Source organism: Elephas maximus, chromosome 22, assembly GCF_024166365.1.
Source record: "Elephas maximus indicus isolate mEleMax1 chromosome 22, mEleMax1 primary haplotype, whole genome shotgun sequence".
In the NCBI taxonomy this organism is placed as follows: domain Eukaryota; kingdom Metazoa; phylum Chordata; class Mammalia; order Proboscidea; family Elephantidae; genus Elephas; species Elephas maximus.
In genome coordinates, this window is record NC_064840.1 from 15,890,752 (window position 1) to 15,909,215 (window position 18,464).

An 18,464-nucleotide genomic window follows, 5' to 3' on the forward strand; every position below is an offset into this window, starting at 1 on the left:
GACACTTTTATTGTTCTTTTCCTGCTTTAAGAATCTTTCCAGAGTAGACTAGAAAGAACTTTGAGGGAAAATGATTGTAGGGGAATAAGTCCATAAAACAGGAGAGAACTTTTGACCACATGCTCATTTTTTTAGATGTGAAAACCAGTGCTCTGGGAGGGTAAACTGGTGTCGCACACAAACAGGGACAGATTACCCAATAACCAAGGTATGCACGGGCTTACTTGTACTTAACTTACTAAATCTGTTGTGCAGAATTTCATGTTTTTCTTGATGTGGTGAAACGCATGTATGTGTCTTAGTCATCTAGTGCTGCTGTAACAGAAATACCGCAAGTGGATGGCTTTCACAAAGAGAAATTTGTTTCTCACAGTTGAGTAGGGTAAAAGTCCAAATTCAGGGGGTCAGCTCCAGGGGAAGGGTTTTTCTCTCTGTGGGCCTTCTCATCAATCTTCCCCTGGACTAGGAGCTGCTCCATGCAGGGACCCTGGATCCAAAGGATGCTTTCTGCCCCCGGCACTGTTTTCTTTGGTGGTATGAGGTCCCCCTGTCTCTCTGCTCACTTTTATATCTCAAGAGATTGGCCTAAGACATAATTCAGTCTTGTAGATTGAGTCCTGCCTCACTAACACAACTGCCACCCATCTTCCCTCGTTAACATCATAGAGGCAGAATTTACAGTATATAGGAAAATCACACAATACAGGAAATCATGGCCCAGCAAATTTGATACACAAATATTTTGGGGGATATAATGCAGTCCATGACACCGTGTGAAATTGTACATTACAGATTAGTAAGTAAACACAATTAAGCCCATGCTTTCCTTGCTTGGGGCCCTGGTGGCTCAGTGGTTAAGAGCTCAGCTGCTAACCAAAAGGTTGGCTGTTCAAATCCACCAGCTGCTCCTCGGAAACCCTGTGGGGCAGCTCTACTCTGTTCTGTAGGGTCACTATGACTTGGAATCTACTCAACGGCAGTGGTTTTGGGTTTTTTGGTATACCTTGTTTACTGTAAGCTGGTGCATACTGTACTTGTTAACCCACCCCTGTGCACAGCCACTGGGCTCTCAGATGGGTGTGAACCCATGGAGCACTGAGCACATGCTAGCAATGTCCCAGCTGCTTAGAGAGCTTGGGGAAGCCAGGATCGGAAAGCAGGGCTCCGAACTCCCAGTCCAGTGCTTTGTCCACATTACCACATGTCCATACCCAGACCATGTCATCTTCAGACAGAGCCACAACTAAAGATACCTAGAGAGGCTAAAAACTCATCATGTTCTAAAGGACGTTTAAGAGGATAGCTCTTCTATGCCTGAATTTACTTGCTTGTAATAAGCACGGAAGGAAGACAGTATTAGATGTATTCCCTAAGAATTTATTGACTATATGGAGGCTCTCGACTTGACTTTTTTCTTTTTTTTAATTTAGGTGAAGGCTTACAGAACAAACTGGCTTCTGATTAAATAGTATACATTGTTTTATGACCTTGGTTAACAACCCCACCACATGTTAACACTCCCTTTCTCAACCTTGTGGTCCCCATTACCAGCTTTTCTGTCCCCTCCTGCCTTCTAGTCCTTGCCATTGGGCTGGCGTGCCCCTTTAGTCTCATTTTGTTTTACAGGCTTGTCTAACCTTTGGCTAAAGCGTGAACCTCAGGAGTGACTTCATTACTGAGCTAAACGGGTGTCCAGGGGCTATACTCTCAGGGTTTCTCCAGTCTCTGTCAGGCCAGTAAGCCTGGTCTTTTTTTGTGAGTTAGAATTTTGTTCTGCATTTTTCTCCAGCTTTTTCCAGGACCCTCTATTGTGATCCCTGTCAGAGCAGTCAGCGGTGGTACCCGGGCACCATCTAGTTGTACTGGACTCAATCTTTTGGAGGCTGTGATAGTTGTAGTCCATTAGTCCTTTGGACCTATCTTTCCCTTGTGTCTTTGGTTTTTTTAATTGTCCCTTGCTCTTGAAGGGATGAAACCAGTGGAGAATCTTAGATGGCCACTCATAAGCTTTTAAGACCCCAGACGCCACTCACCAAAGCAGTATGTAGAACGTTTTCTTTATAAACTGTGTTATGCCAATTGAGCTAGCTGTTTCCCGAGACCATGGTCCCCACAGCCTTCAGCCTAGTAATTCAGTCCCTCAGGGAGCTTGGATGTGTCTACGGAGCTTCCATGACCTTGTCTTGTACAAGTTGTGCTGGCTTACCTAGTATTGTATATTGTTTTATTCTTTACCAGAGTTTCCACTTATCTGTTGTCTGTTTAGTGTTTTTCCCTCCCCTTTCCTTCCCTCTCTTATAACCATCAAAGATTGTTTTTTTGTGTGTAAACCTTTTCATGAGTTTTTATAGTAGTGGTCTCATATAATATCTATCTTTTTGTGATTGACTTATTTCACTGAGCATAATGCCCTCCAGATTTATCCATGCCATGCTGCGAGATGCTTTGCAAATTCATCATTGTTCTTTATCGTTGCGTAGTACACCATTGTGTGTATGTACCACAGTTTGTTTATCCATTCATCTATTGATGGGCATCTAGGTTGTTTCCATCTTTTTGCTAAGGTGAACAATGCTGCAGTGAACATGGGTGTGCATACGTCTATTCGTGTGACTGCTCTTATTTCTCTAGGATATATTTCTAGCAGTGGGATTGCTGGATCATATGGTATTTCTATTTCTAGCTTTGTAAGGAAGCAACATATCCATTTTCCAAAATGGTTGTACCATTTTGCATTCCCACCAGTGGTGCATAAAAATTCTAATCTCCCTGCGGCCTCTCCAACATTTGTTATTCCCTGTTTTTTTTATTTGTGTCGGTAATGCCGGGGTGAGGTGGTATCTCATTGTGGTTTTGATTTGCATTTCTCTAACGGCTAGTGATGGTGAGCGTTTCCTCATGTGTCGGTTGGTCAGCTGGTCGCTTGAATGTTTTCTTTGCTGAAGTGTCTGTTCATTTCCTTTGCCCATTTTTTAATTGGATTATTTGTCTTTTTTGTTGTAGAGGTGCTGGATTTCCTTATAGATTTTAGAAATTAGACCTTTGTCTGATCTGTAATAGCCAAAATTTTTTTCCAAGTCTGTAGGTTCTCTTTTCACTCTTTTGGTGAAGTCATTTGATGAGCACAAGCATTTAATTTTTAGAAGATCTCAGTTATATAGCTTATCTTCTGGAGTTTGTGTGTTGTTGGTTATGGTTTGCATCCTGTTAATGCCGTGTGTATTAGGGCCTCTAGTGTTGATTCTGTTTTTTCTTCTATGATCTTTATAGTTTTCTATTTAGGTCTTTGATCCATTTTGAGTTAGTTTTTGTGTATGGTCTGAGGTACGGGTCCTGTTTCATTTTTTTTACAGATGGTCATCCAGTTTTGCCAGCACCATTTGTTAAAAAGACTGTCTTTTCCCCATTTGATGGGCTTTGGGCCCTAACTTTTTTATGCCTTATCTTTAAACTAGATGATCCACGGCACGCTTGGTGGTGCAAACATTTAAGTGCTTGACTACTGGCCAAAAGGCTGGTGGTTCAAACCCACCCAGAGGTGCTTTGGATGACAGGCCTGGCGATCTGCTTCCAAAAGGTCACAGCCTTGAAAACCCTGTGAAGCAGTTCTACTCTGCACACAGTGGGTCGTCATGAGGCAAAATTGACTTGAAGGGCAATTAATAACAGCACCTACTACGAGTGGAGGATACCTTGCAGAGCAGAGTCTTAGAGTGAAAAAGATAACCTCCGAGTTAACTAGATGACCCATCTTCCTTTCCTGGTAGGTCCTATTTGCAAATGTTTTGGGGCCGTTCTCTTGAGTTCTTTCATCCTTTTCAAGCTTTGGAACCCAAAGGGGTAATTCAGCTCAAGCCTGACCAGGACTGAAGAAGAAAAGATTCCTCTTGTAGTTCATGAGGATCTCTCATGGTTTCACTCCTGAAAAGGCTTTTTATTTTTATTCTCCTCGCTTTTTTTACCTGGATGCATTTCGAGACATGTTTTCACATAACTAGACTTCACATGTGGAGTCCCTGGGTGGTGCAAACAGTTAACTGCTCTACTACTAACTGAGAGGTTGGCATTTTGAACCCACTCAGAGGCTTCTTAGAAGTGTAAGCCTGGGTGATCTGCTTCGAAAGGTCAGGGCCTTGAAAACCTTATGGAGCAGTTCTGTGACACACATGTGGTTGCCAGGAGTTGGAATTGACTTGATGGCAACTGGTATAGTTTTTTGGTTGTGTTTTTCATGTACCTGTACTTGATCTCGATGAATCCGAATGTTTAAGGTTTTTTAATTCACTTCTCCAGTCTGTCAGTAGTCCCTTTCAAAGACAGACTCGGAACTCAAAGGTATTGCCTGGCACCCCCAAATGTGATGGGAAATTTAACCCCCTGGGCTCCAAATACTGGCGTCTGGGGCACAATGTACGTAACCTTCCCCTCTCCTGAACTTGATGTGCTTAGGCATTCTTTAGAGAACAATCTTCTAATTGAATGTGTCCTTTTAAAATCTGATGATTAGAAAAGATTTTGATTAGAATTGAATGTCTGGTGTGGGCATCAAGAGTACCTCAGCACTAATTAGATAGTAGACAAGAACTATTTTAGGTGAAGGGAAAGACAGCACACAATACAGGAGAGGTCAGCACAACTGGACCAAAGCAAAAGCAAAGAAGTTTCCTGAATAAACTGAACACTTTGAAGGCTAGCATAGCAGGGGCGGGGGTTTGGGGACCATGGTTTCAGGGGACATCTAGGTCAATTGGCATAATAAAATCTATTAAGAAAACATTTCTGCATCCCACTTTGGAGAGTGGCGTCTCGGGTCTTAAATGCTAGCAAGCATCCATCTAAGATGCATCAATTGGTCTCAACCCACCTGGAGCAAAGGAGAATGAAGAACACCAAAGACACAAGGTAATTATGAGCCCAAGAGACAGAAAGGGCCACATAAACCAGAGACTACATCAGCCTGAGACCAGAAGAACTAGATGATGCCCGGCTACACCTTATGACTGCCCTGACAGGGAACACAACAGAGAACCCCTGAGGAAGCAGGAGAGCAGTGGGATGCAGACCCCAAATTCTTGTAAAAAAGACCAGACTTAATGGTCTGACTGAGACTAGAAGGACCCTGGAGGTCATGGTCCCCTGACCTTTTGTTAGCCCAAGAGAGGAACCGTTGCCAAAGACAACTCTTCAGACAGGGATTGGACTGGACTATAGGATAGAAAATGATACTGGTGAAGAGTGGGCTTCTTGGATTAAGTAGACACATGAGACTATGTGGGCAGCTTCTGTCTGGAGAGGAGATGAGAGGGCAGAGGGCGTCAGAAGCTGGCTGAATGGACATGAAAATAGGGGGTGGAGAAAAGGAGTGTGCTGTCTCATTGGGGGAGAGCAACTAGGAGTACATAGCAAGGTGCATATAAATTTTTTGTATCAGAGACTGACTTGATTTGTAAACTTTCACTTAAAGTACAATAGAAATTTAAAAAAAAAGAGTGTGTCAGCGTTCTCCCTAAAAGCATCAGGCCTCCTGTGTAATTCTCTGACTCAGTCCACTCTTTCCTGGTCTCATAGGGAGTCTGGTTGTTACCCTTTACTTGTATTTGCAGCCTTTATGAGAGCAATGAAAGGCCTGTTACGTTTGTTATATGTCAGACGCTGTTTTTCTTTCAGGTGGCAAATTCTGTTTTTGTCACTGTGAGATGGGACTGTTTTTCAGGTAGAAGCAAAAGTATTGCTGAAATGTGATTTACACGTGGAGTCTACCATTCAAGCAGACTTGCCAGAGTGTGTAATTGCCTGTAATCCATTGGGTGTGACCGAGAAAACAATATGCCAGGTTCTTTGGCTTTGTGCGTGCTGTGTGTTCTTACCCAGCTGGGGCTGCAAACAAACCCTGCATTTTAATTTTTGTTTTCCGAATTACTGTTATTTCTCCGAGCCTAAAAGAGTCGAGCTAAAAGAGTTGTGCTTTGAAAAATGATGTGAATATTTATTAACTTAGTGCTTACACAGCTACAACACCCGTATAGAAAAACGTGCCGAAGGCGTAACCTTACTGCTTTGGAATTTGTCATCTGATTGTCCAGTTCATATAAAGGCTGTGTTCCTGCCATCTCTGCATTTTTGGTATGTCGGCTGTGCTTCTGAATCCAGGAGAAAATGGCGTCACGCGTTCAGTTTTTCTCTGTATGTTCTTGTGTAACTGTTTGTCGTTGTCACTTATTTACTAAAATCTGTTTCGTCTCCACGTTAGTAGATTTTGGACTGATTTTCTAAAGGTGAGGTAACAAAGAGGAATCTATAACCTTGGATTATGATTGAAAAGCACAGAATCCTTGTCCCTTTGTGATCCCTTTAGCTACCAAACCAAAACCTGTTGCCGTCAAGTTGATTCCAACTCCTAGCGACCCTATAGGACAGAGTGGAACCGCCCCACAGGGTTTCCGAGGCTGTAATCTTCACAGGAACACACTGCCACATCTTTCTCCTGCGGAGTAGCTGGTGGGTTTGAACCACCGACCTTTCAGTTAGCAGCCAAGCGCTTAACCGCTGGGCAACCAGGGCTCCTCTTTAGCTACCAGTACATTTTAAATCAGCTAGCAGACTTGAGTGGTTCTTTTTCTCTCCTAAAGGACACTCATGATACTCCCAGACCAACCCAGGTAATTTCTGTGCGTGGGTGTTTTTGGAATCCGGCATTGAATGGTTTTGTCTTTCAGTGTGGCTTTTGTTTTCCACAGGATGTATCAGGACAAACTGGCTTCTCTCAAGAGGCAGTTGCAGCAGCTACAGGAAGGTTGGTATGTGATTTGATCTTTCATTTCTCAGCGTATCTCTTAATATTACAGACTCTTGGAACCTACGAAATTGTGTCTGTGGAAGCGACTTAAAGTTGGGCCTGGCTGTTTTCAGCTGTCCGGTATACATACTGTCTTTTGCTGGAGAAAAGTGGTCATTTTCAAACTTTTTTTTTTCCCGTTTTAAATAAGAACCAGATTCTTTCTTCAAATGAAATCTCACTCGGGGCATTCTCTAGATAGAGCCTGAATTGGAAACCACTGTGCTAAGCTGGACATTTTTAGGAGGGTGATAATTACCAAGGAATAAGTAAAGTTTTGTGACTCTTTCTAAACCAAATATTAATTAACTGTGAGTAATCCACACTGTTTTCTATTTTTTTGCTGGATTAACTGCGAGTGGATCGTGTCCTGTTGAGTGCTGTTTGCTGCCGATGGCGGTTCAGCATTCAACATGGGGATAATCGAGCCCCATGATGAGTTGGACTGCCAGCTCTGCTACTTTCTAATGTGACCACGGGCTCATCACTTTCTCTCACTTAATGTGTTTTCTAACCTGTAAATGAAAGTTAAAAGTAGATGGGGTTATGGGTGAGGACTGTCTGGTGCAGAGTGAGGCACATCGTGAGAGCTCAGGGATGGCAAGCTGCTGTCACCTGCTCTTTGGCTTTACATTGTGGGGTCCTCTTGTCAGTGAAACTGTTTTTCCATTAACCAAAAGCCCATTGCCTTGAGGTTGATTCCCACTCCTAGCAACCTTACAGGACAGAGTAAAACTGCCCCTGTAGAGTTTCCAAGGCTATAATCTTTATGGAAGCAGACTGCCACATCTTTCTTCTGCAGAGCAGCTGTTGGGTTCGAACCACTGACCTTTTGGTTAGCAGCTCAAATGCTTAACCACTGTGCCACCAAACCTTGTTTTTCCATTAAAAAAAAAATAACCCCACTGCCATCGAGTCAATTCTGACTCATAGCGACCCTATAGGACAGAGTAGAAGTGCCCCATAGAGTTTCCAAGGAGCACCTAGTGAATTCGAACTGCTGGCCTCTTGGTTAGCAAGCCGTAGTACTTAACCACTATGCCACCAGGGTTTCCGTTTTTCCATTAGGTTCCTTATTGGTTTGGGTACCAGACTCCCTTGGGCTAGCCCATCTTACATTGATCTCGCTTAATAGTGAAAAACATTCCTGTGAGTTGTCATCACCCATCTCTTGTTGCTGTTTTGTCCTTTCTTCCAGTGACAATGAAGATATCTGTCAGCAAAAGAAATACAGTCCACTGTGGGAAGGGCGTTAGGCCTGTATCCTGTGATTGAATGAGGGATTTTGAAAAAATGCCATTAATACATTCTGCTTTCTCAGTTAGCTAGTGTTGCTGTAACAGAAATATCACAAGTGGGTGGCTTTAAAGAACAGAGATTTATTTTCTCACAGTTCTGGAGGCTCAAAGTCCAAATCAGGGTCTCCATTGTGTCAATTCCTTCCTTATAGGTAGTCCTAGGTGTTCCTTGTTTTCTTGGCTCTCATGATATTTGTCTTCCCTTATGTGTGTGGGTATCTCTGTGCTTAATCTACTCTTTGAAAAGTGATTAGATTTAGAACCCACTCAACCCTACTGTGATCTAATTTACATAACAAAGGAAAACCTTACTTCAAACAGGATTACATCCACAGGGATAGGGATTAGATTCCAAAACATATTTTTGGGGGGTGTGCACTTCAATTCATAACACCTACTAAAGCGTATGATCAGGAAACACTTCCCTCACAAATTGGGACCATCATAATTAAGCTGCTCTCGGGAAAAGCCATGAGATTAGTAGACCTTTGTAAGAATCTACACCAGTATAGCCACCAGCCACATGTGGCTATTTAAATAAAATTAATAGTTCAGTTCCTCAAGTGGTAGTAGCCACATTTGAAGTGCCCAATAGTCACATGTGACTAAAAAAGTTTAGTGGCTACCAAATTGGACAGGGTTAATATATAGAACATTTCTACCATTGCGGAAAGTTCACTTGGAGAGCAATGATCTAGACCTTACCGAAGGAGAATGAACGTTTACCAGGAAAGGGAGGCTGTCAACTCTGGGTGTAGCAGAGTGGTGATGTGCTCCTGTTTTCTTTAGACCAGAGTTGTAAATTTAGATAAAGGTACCTGCTGCTTTTCAAAAGTTCACTTTACACCACTTCGCTTTTATGAAAAACATATGTTGGTACCTGTTTTCACTAACCAAAAGAAATCCGAAGAGGATTTTCGCTTTTAGGAAAAAAGGCAAAAGGTGAAAGTACCGTTCAGTGTTTGTTTTGGAGTGAACCATTAAAGAGGCAGTGCGCATCCCGAGCAGCAGCGAGAGGCGTTGCCAAGCTCCTGCCCCGGAAGTACACTCAGCGTATCAGCATCAAGCCACCATAGCTTTGAACTGTGTCTGTGAGCATCTGTGCTTTACCTTGATTTATTTTGTGCGTCTGTTAGCAAGATGTGTCCTAAGGTATATTTTGGGTCTGCGAGTACTCAAAAAATTTTCCCATAATCGTTTCTTTGCTTTACACCATTTTGACTTAGGAAAGGTTTCATAGAAACGCTCTGCTTTTGGATAGCTGGGGAAACCTGTACGTATACAATGTATACCTTAAAAGTTACATTGGGCCAGTGGCCCTTTTTTTCCCCCTCCACTTTTTTTTTTGAATAATATTTTATTATGCTTTTGATGAAAGTTTACACAGCAAATTAGGTTCCTATTTGACAGTTTTAACACAAATGGTTTAGCGAGCGACATTAGTTATATTTTTCACGATGTGTCAGCAGTCTCTCTGTGTTCTGGTTGTTCCATTTCCAGCACTCTAGTTTCCCTGCCGTTTTCTTATCTTTGCTGTAGAGTAATTGTTGGCCGTTTGGTCTCATACCCAAAAAAAAGTATAGAGATGTTTTTTAATGGAGCACCATACTCATGGATAATAGCCTTTGTTTTGTGTGCCAGTCTTATTTCGCTGAAAGGTGCCTCAGCATAGTTTCTGTTCAAGGTTTAAAGAGTATTTCAAGGTGATGGTCTCAGAGAGTCCTCTAGTCTCAACTGGTCCAGTAAGTCTGGACTTTTTAAGAATTTGAGTTCTGTTCTGCATTCTTCTCCCATTCTATTAGGGTCCGCGTACTGTGGCCCTGATCAGAATGGTCGGTAGTGGTAGCCCAGCACCATCTCGTTCTGCTGATCTCACAAGTTTAGCACAGGGTAGATGAGGCTGTGCCTAACGTAGACTGTTAGCTCAGTAGACTAATTTCTTCCATGAGACTTTGGTTTCCTTCTTCCTTTTTTGTTCCCGATGGGTAGAGGCCAGTTGTTGTTATCTCAGATGGCCTCTCGGCCAATGGTTCTTACACTTACTATCAGAGTCATTTGGGGTGCCTGTACCCCCTTACCTCTGCCCTTTACCGGAGAGTCTTCATCCAGCCGATTGGGGTAGACCTCAGATAGACCCCAGGTGGCTTCTGCTGTGCACTCCTGGTTGAGAGCCAGAGTTCCCTTAGCTCTGCCTGGGCATGGCTGTCCTTGGTTTACGTTTTCCTCTGATGTCACTGAAACGATCACTGTTGATGCTGGAGAATAATTTTAGGAAACAAAATACAGAGCGGGTTAATCTTTAGAGTAACTTTTTCTTGTTCTTTTTGTTTTGTAAATGCTCAAAATCAGGTACATTACAGGAATATCAGAAGAGAATGAAAAAGCTGGATCAGCAGTACAAAGAGAGGATACGGAATGCAGGTAAGGCTACATCTTAAATGGGAATGAATTGTCTTCCAGTTTTCCGCCTTTTGTTGATCATTGATGTAACACGTCCATAAGCTCTTCTCCAAAACGTATCCCAAATAGCCTATTGGGAGAGGGCCTCAGGGAAGAGAGACCCCAAAGCCATAAAACTGGTTCCATCTTTTTTTTCCATTTGCCAAAGAATGACCCAGTAGTCAAGGGCATTACAGGTGGCTCCTTGCCGTCATGTTATGCTCCTGATGCCCCAAGAGCAGTCTTGCACCTGCTCTCTCAACGTCTGCATGGCTGGCTTCATGTTGACCTGGAAAAGGATTGTAGGTTGTTTTACTCCCTTTTTAAGTTGGCTTTTTCTGGTATTCTGTGCTCTGAGGGGAAGGATCTCCATTGTTACCCTGAGTATTATTATGAGCATTCGGAGACAAAGAGCGTGCTTTTGATCTGTTGTACATAATAAATGTGCTCGTTCAGCAAAGGCTTGTGGAACGTCTGTAACATCTAAGTGTGGGCAAGAGAAAGTAGCATAGGCACATAGTCCTGGCCTTGAAGAAACTCCCTGTCTTGTCGACAGAAGATAAAGGCACATGTCAAGTTAAGAGACAATATGAGCTGAATAAAGAATCATGCAAAAATTTCTCGTAACGTGTGACAGCTGTTTAGAGTGTGTCTACACGGATCCCTGTGTGTACAGGAAATCTTGTGTACGTGTTAAATGTTAAGTAACGTTAACTAGCATTGTAAGTGCCAGCAGAGTGATTCTTTCTGTAGTGTTGGAAGTAACATGGCTTTTAAAGTGCAGTCTGGGTGCAGGTCTAGGTGCCAGTCCAAGCTGCTGTCCTCTCTCTGATCCAGTGACTTTCCAACCTTCTATCGATGGAACCCTTTATTCTCTCTCCCCAGTGAACAGATGTCCAATGTACACCAGCAGATAGGAGCAGAAGGGTGTGGGGGCATGGGAAAGTGGAGCTACGGCCATTAGCCCTCCGTCCATCCACTTCAGCCTGCCCCTCCTCTTACCGTCATTCCACCCCAAGCTCCTCAGGTACCCCTTGGGACATCCTTAAAACCCTCAGCCCTCTTCCTGGAGTTGCCCTTCAGCAGGGAAAGGAAGATGCTAATGAGGCGGCAACATAATGGAAGGATCTGCCTCCATCACTTTAAGGCTGTACCTTTAAGGGGAGTATTTAACCTCATGAAGCCTCAGTCTCCCCATCTGTAGAAGGAAATAAGACCTCACAAAATCGGTTTAAGATGTAAATAAAGAATGAAAATTGTCGTGGGCCATTTTTCTTGAGATAGAACTGCCGAGTGAGTATTGAATCGTTTTTCTTAATCCTACTCCTGGGTTTTCAATCCTGTCCTCATGTGTTCTTTCATAAATGCTTCTTCCCCCCGGGAAAAAGTGCAGAAGAGCTCCTAAATCAGTCAGGTCTTGGGCTTTAAAAAGCACATTCTGTACAGAGCTACATCCACCTGCTTTGGTTGTGGTTGGTGTCTGGCTGCTTTAGCTAAAACAACTGCCAACTCTAAGTGCTAATTGTCAGTTTGATTTGTTGGTGCAGGTGTGATTTTTTGGGGATGCGCAGGATTGCAGGACTTGAGAAGCCTGGTGTGAGTTGGAGGCAATCATGGGCGAGAGCGTGTTGGTCAGGGTGCGCTTGGGCCCTTGTGCTCAGCAATTCCCAGTGCCGAGTGGTCAGGCAGACTCATCATGCCTCATACTCTGAGGGGGTTAGAAAAAAATGAGTAACTTGTCCCTTTCCTCAGGAAACCTTGGGGGCGTAGTGGTTAAGAGCTGCGGCTGCTAACCAAAAGGTCGGCAGTTCAAATCTACCAGGCACTCCTTGGAAATCCTATGGGGCAGTTCTACTCTGTCCGGTAGGGTCGCTATGAGTTGGAATTGACTCGATGGGAACGGGTTTGGTTTTTTTGTCCCTTTCCTCAGTTTATCTTCATACTCAGCAGCAGTTAATCGAGCATCTGGGCTGTTAATCTGGGGGTCCTTGGAACCCTTGAAATTGTATGAAATATCTTGTGTGAATGTGCATATTTGCATTTTTTCTGGAGAATGGGCCTGTAGAATTAAACAGGTTTGCAAAGGAACCATGCGTGGTACAATGTGAACAGCACCCGCTGGAGTTGTGCAGTTCCCAGCGATCTTTGTGGACCTCATGTAGTAGCCCTACTGTCATGCAGAGAAAATTAGGAACTGTGAACCTATTAACGTCCCAAGTACTGGGTTTGTAGAAAAAACCCATTGCCATCCTGTCAGTTGTTACTCCTAGCAACCCTATAGAACATAGTAAAACTGCTCTATAGGATTTCTAGCACTGTAATCTTTATGGAAGCAGACTGCCACAGTTTTCTCCCCTGGAGCGGCTGATGGGTTTGAACTAGGGCTCCCTAGGTTTGTAGAGGGGCTTATGCTCTAGTGGTGCGGGAGCTGCTAAGTAAGCAGTTTCAGTACTAATTGCCTGGCGCACAGTGGGTGCGTCCTATGCTGTTGCCTACTGCTGGCTGGAGACTCGGAGGTGTCTGAGAGGGGCAAGAAATGATGGGTAGTCAGGAAAGACTTCAGGGAGGAGGCTGCATTCGACCTGCAACTGGGAAATATGATCAGACAGACAAGAGCGAGGTGCTGGCCAAGGGACCCGTTTAAGCAGAGGCTTGGTGGCCTGAGAGTCAAGCCTCGGAAGACACTTAAAGCTCTGTGCTTGGGACTCTCGAGGCGCGTCCCTCCTCACCACAGAGCCCTTTACATGACAACATCAGTATGGACTCGGCTTCAGGAGCAGTGGCATTGCTTCTTCCTGACCCATCCTGCCCTTTCTGGGTGGGCCTACTGGGACTGTTGGGGGGCATGGACCGAGTGAAAGAAGGGATGGTTGTTATTTTCTTCCTGCCAGAGTAGTTTGGTTTCTGCTGTTGGTTTTTGCCCTTTGGCAGAACTGCCAGAGCTGCTTCAGTTCAGGGCCAGATTTTAACTAGACACGAGCACTTCTTGCCTCCTTCCCCTTCATGTATATCAACACTTGCCTGATGAAAACATTTGCTTTGTGTAACCGTGCTTTCAGAAAGCAATTACTGCTTCTAAATGAATCCTAGCATCACTAAATGAATCCTAGCATCACCGTCTAGAAAGGTGACACAGCCTAGCGAGTCTAATTGCACGTTTTATCTCTTTCAGAACTCTTCCTCCAGCTGGAAGTAAGTACATGGATCTTCTGGGTTTGCAGGCTTTTTTGGAGGCCGCACTCTTGCTCTGCCGAACCAGTGGTGTTTCCTCCTAGCACCAAATAGAGAGCTTGGAAGCCCTCAACTGGAAGCCTTTGTCCCTGTTCTGTCTGATGACAGGGCATATGATCTCAGTTCAGAAACTCCACCTCTTCATTTGTTGGTTGGGCAGCCTCTGCTTGTCCCAGGGATTAAGGGATGCTCACCTGTCACTGCTTCCTTGTTGACTTTTATCTTGCATTAAAGGCGTTTGGGAGTATGTCTGAATTATAATGGCCTCATTTGATATATTGGCCCTTAAAGCAGCCTAGTCTCTGAATTGGCTCAACAATTCAGTTTTATAGCTGAAATTCTCTGGGTCAGTAGGAAAGACTGTTTTTTAAATTTTTCCTTTTATTCAGCAGACCTCTGAGTGCCAGCTCTGTGCCAGGCCCGGTGCTAGGTATACAGAGATTGGCGCCTGAACCTGGAAGGGTGTCCTGCTCCCAGCGTGGCTGGTGTGTGTTCGGGATTAATTTTTGAGAAGATCGTGGTTTGTCAGAGCCACATTATTGGAAACCATTTTAGTACTGAACTCAGGTCACAGCACTTGGTCATGTGTAGCCTGGAGGAACACGTGATCCACATCCATAGCCCACCATGAGCCCACCTGTTTGTCAGTTATTCCAGCGGTGCAACTTAAAACGTGGATTCTTAGTGCAATTTTTATTTTTGTATAGTTTCAATAAATGAATGCTATGGGGTTCAGGCACCTAATAAATGATTTACTATCCCATTGCTATCGAGTCAATCCTGACTCATAGCAACCCTGTAATACAGAGTAGAACTGCCCCATAGGATTTTCTGGGCTGTAATCTAGATGGGAGCAGATTGCCAGGTCTTTTCTCCTGTAGATCTGCCGGATAGATTTGAACTGCCAACTTTTTGGTTAGAAGCCAAGCACTTAACTGTTGCACCACCAGGGCTCCTTGTTCTCTATCTTACTATAAGTATTTGGAAAAGTTACGAATCAAGAATAATGGTAACTCATGCCATCCTGGCCTCAGTATCTTGTAATTAATTTTGAATATAGATATTTCATTTGGAATGTGCTGTTTTTACCATCTTGAGAAACTTAAGTTCTGTTTGACCGTAAAAGTCATAATATTTATGATCTGGATGAGAGGGATTACCTGAGTGGCAAGTGAGCTGTACTCTTAGAAGCCAGTAAAAGTCTTGTGTCTCAATTTTATGCAGCCATCGGAAACTTGCTCCCAGACATCCCATCCTTGCAAGTGTGTTTGTGAGTGAAACTGTTGATCTCCCGTGTCTAGTAAAGTTCTTTTTCTTTACCCTTGAGTGCAAGAGCCCGGCTTCAAGTTGGAGCCTGGCCCTCAGGGCGTTCCTTGTACCCCTAGCCTGTGCTTTTCTTTTGCTCAGACTGAACAAGTGGAAAGAAATTACATTAAAGAAAAGAAGGCAGCGGTGAAAGAATTTGAAGACAAGAAGATTGAGCTGAAAGAGAACCTGATTGCTGAACTAGAAGAGAAGAAAAAGATGATTGAAAATGAAAAGCTCACAATGGAACTGACTGGAGGTATGAAAGCACGAGGGACCGGGTCCTGGTGGGCCTGCGGGGGTCCTGGCGGGCCTGAGGGGGGTCCTGGCGGGCCTGCGGGGGGGTCCTGGCGGGCCTGAGGGGGGGTCCTGGCGGGCCTGAGGGGGGGTCCTGGCGGGCCTGAGGGGGGCCCTGGCGGGCCTGAGGGGGGTCCTGGCGGGCCTGTGGGGGTCCTGGCGGGCCTGAGGGGGGGTCCTGGCGGGCCTGAGGGGGGTCCTGGTGGGCCTGAGGGGGGCCCTGATGGGCAGGTGCTCTACTTCTTCTGTCTGATGTCTTGGTCCTCACCACCTTGTGGTAGCAGAACAAAGTAAAGTAGGCTTTGACGTTACCCATTAGACTCCCAACTCCACCTTGTATTGGCTGTGTGACCTTAGTCAAGCCGCTAACCTTTCTGAGCCTACCCTCTCTACAAAATGGGGCTAATGATACCCCACCTCACGGGATTGTAATTAGAAATATGAGTGCTTAGTGCAGTGCCCTCTACATAACAGATATTCAATAACTGGTAGACCTTTACTAATAACAGCAAGTTCTGGATTATGCTTCGTTCCTGGGTCAGCTGCATTCATGTCTTGGTGATGGTCTTGAATTGCCCAGATCTATTTGTGGTGATGGGATTTTTTTTTTTTTTCCTTCAGACTGCCTAAATTAGTCAAAAGACATTGTCTTCCTCTGACCCAGATGTGAGAACAAAGGCTTTTGGCTGTATCATCGTTGCTATTAGCCCCCTTCCCCCCAGGTGTTACTGTGAACGTTTCAGAAAGAGTTGATACGATTCCAACAAGAGAAGCTAAACTTAACTTTGCCTGTGAAGGTAGTAAAGTTGCATTAGACTCAGAGCCAGTCTCTTCTAGGATTCAGTAAGCCACATAGGGGCCCTTGGCAGGTTGTAGGCAACTTTACAGGAGAAGCAGTATGGGTCGACTTTCCTACTGCCTTATGTATTCTGGAAGGATACAGAGCAGGAATTGACTTGAATTACCTGATTGGGAACTTGGGAAAATTTCCGCTAGCAAATACTGCAAGGCAAGTTAGCGGTGAGTTTGTCACTTGGATATATAAGTGGCTTGCCCTTCTCTACATGCCCCCAGATTTAACTTTTATAATCATGTTCAAAGGTCCTGGGGCTCCGGCCTATCTAATGTTAGCAGGGTTCCATAGGAAATGCAGTGATTTCACATCATTCCTTGGGGCTGACTCTGAAACTAAGCAACAGTTAAGAGGGTTGTTCCACCCTTTATATTTCTGGTGCTCTGCACCTACTTGTGCCCCATATGACATATACTTCTGGCCCAGTCCCAGTGATACATCAGTGAGAATGTGGCAAGTTGGAGGCGTGGGTCAAGCTGTTTTGAAAAAAATCTCTCCTCTGATAGCTTCCTCATTTGAAAGACTTGGCAAAAGGAATGAGTTCCTTAAAAGCCTCTGAAAGCAGCTCAGAAAGAGTTTTTGTGAGAATGGATGCTAAAATCGTATCCGTGGACAGCACTGTCTTGTCCTTGTTGAAGTGCCTTTTTAATGACTAATAGCACTGTGGTCCAGTCTGCTTGCCTGTTTGCTGACCTGCACACCAATTTTCCTGACGGTGGCTGTGGCTGGCATCGATGCCACAGTGCTCTGCTAGAGCTACCAGATGTCTGTGGGCCTTCATTAGACGAGTGGGAGATATTGTCAATTTATTGCCGCTCCCTTTCCATCTGCAGGGAAGGGTATCATCACCTTACCTCGGATTTGGCAGCCCACTTATTGACAAGCGAGAGGCATTGTTTGGCCAGGCAGTTTTACAGCCAGAATCTTAAGTGAGACTGGAAGCGTCCTTGGCGACTTGAAGCTGAGTCTGACAGGATAGAAAAGACAAATAAATGCAGGGAAATCATTTGTAACGCAATAAAATAGATTACAGAAGTGGTTAGAGCTAGCCATTAAAGGTACCAACGTCCTTCCTCCAGCCATTTGGTACCCTTGGTATGGAAGGCACTGCCAAGGTAAGGGGAAAAGGCACTGGAGCTAGAAGGATAATTAGCATTTCCACAGATGGTACCGATATGGTATTGGATTAAAAGTCTGATTTCATTCCTCTAATTGAGTGACTTATTTCACCTTTGTGCATTATTGCCCGGTCTCACTGTTGCTTAGCTTTGCCAAGGATCCCTGGTGGTGGGCGCAGTGGTTAAGTGCTTGGCTGCTACCTGGAAGGTTGGTGGCCTGAACCCTCCAGCCGCTCTGCCGGAGGAAGATATGGCAGTCTCCTCCTGTAAAGATTACAGCCTTGGAAACCCTATGGGGGCAGCCCTACCCTGTCCTGTAGGGTCGCTGTGAGTCAGAACGGACTCTATGGCCACAGGCTTGGCTTTGCCCAGAAAAGATATTTCATGAAACCTCCTTTTCTGGTTCAGCATGAAGATCTCCTTAAAAACAAAATGGAATAAGAGGCCGAAAAGAAACTTGGACCTGTAACCTGTTGGAAATGGCGTATCTGGTGACTTGCTCTGTGTGAACATACCCAAACCAAAACCACTGCCGTCGAGTCAATTCTGACTTATTGTGACCCTATAGGACAGAGTAGAACTGTCCGGTAGAGTTTCCAGGGAGCGCCTGGCAGATTCAAACTGCCGACCTTTTTGGTTAGCAGCCGTAGCGCTTCACCACTATGCCACCAGGGTTTCTGTGTGAACATAAGGCATTTACAAACCTCCTTGAGACTTAGTGGGACGTACTCTTCACCACGCAGACCTCTTTTGGAGAATTTAGAACGGGGCTGTGCAGGTGAAAAAGTATAGTGGAGGTAAGAGCCTAGAATGAGTGTTAGGTCAGTACTTCTCAAGGTGTCATGTGTCTGAGTCACTGGGGGTCTTGATAAAATGCAGATTCTGTTTCAGGAAGTCTGGGGTGGAGCCTGAGAGCCTGCTTACCTAACCACTCCCAGTGGTGCTGATGCTTCCGGTTCATGGACCACGCTTTGAGTAGTGAGGTTCTAGGCACAATTATACAGGTGTGAGTTTTCAGCAAAGTTGAGGTGATAGTCTCTTGAGTCAGACCATGAACAAGAACTCAGCGAGCTTTAACATGTGGAGAA

At 44.6% G+C, this 18,464-nt stretch overlaps 1 protein-coding gene across 2 annotated transcripts in view; it reads left to right on the plus strand.

The window, feature by feature from the left end:
- SUDS3 (SDS3 homolog, SIN3A corepressor complex component) overlaps window positions 1-18,464 on the plus strand; it is a 40,653-nt gene that overhangs the window by 3,414 nt on the left and 18,775 nt on the right. For both annotated transcript variants that reach the window (XM_049865561.1, XM_049865562.1), the window contains exons 3-6: window positions 6,738-6,793; window positions 10,483-10,554; window positions 13,745-13,764; window positions 15,211-15,367. In XM_049865561.1, coding sequence (XP_049721518.1) covers window positions 6,738-6,793; window positions 10,483-10,554; window positions 13,745-13,764; window positions 15,211-15,367 — 305 coding nt within the window. The remainder of the gene's footprint in view (window positions 1-6,737; window positions 6,794-10,482; window positions 10,555-13,744; window positions 13,765-15,210; window positions 15,368-18,464) is intronic.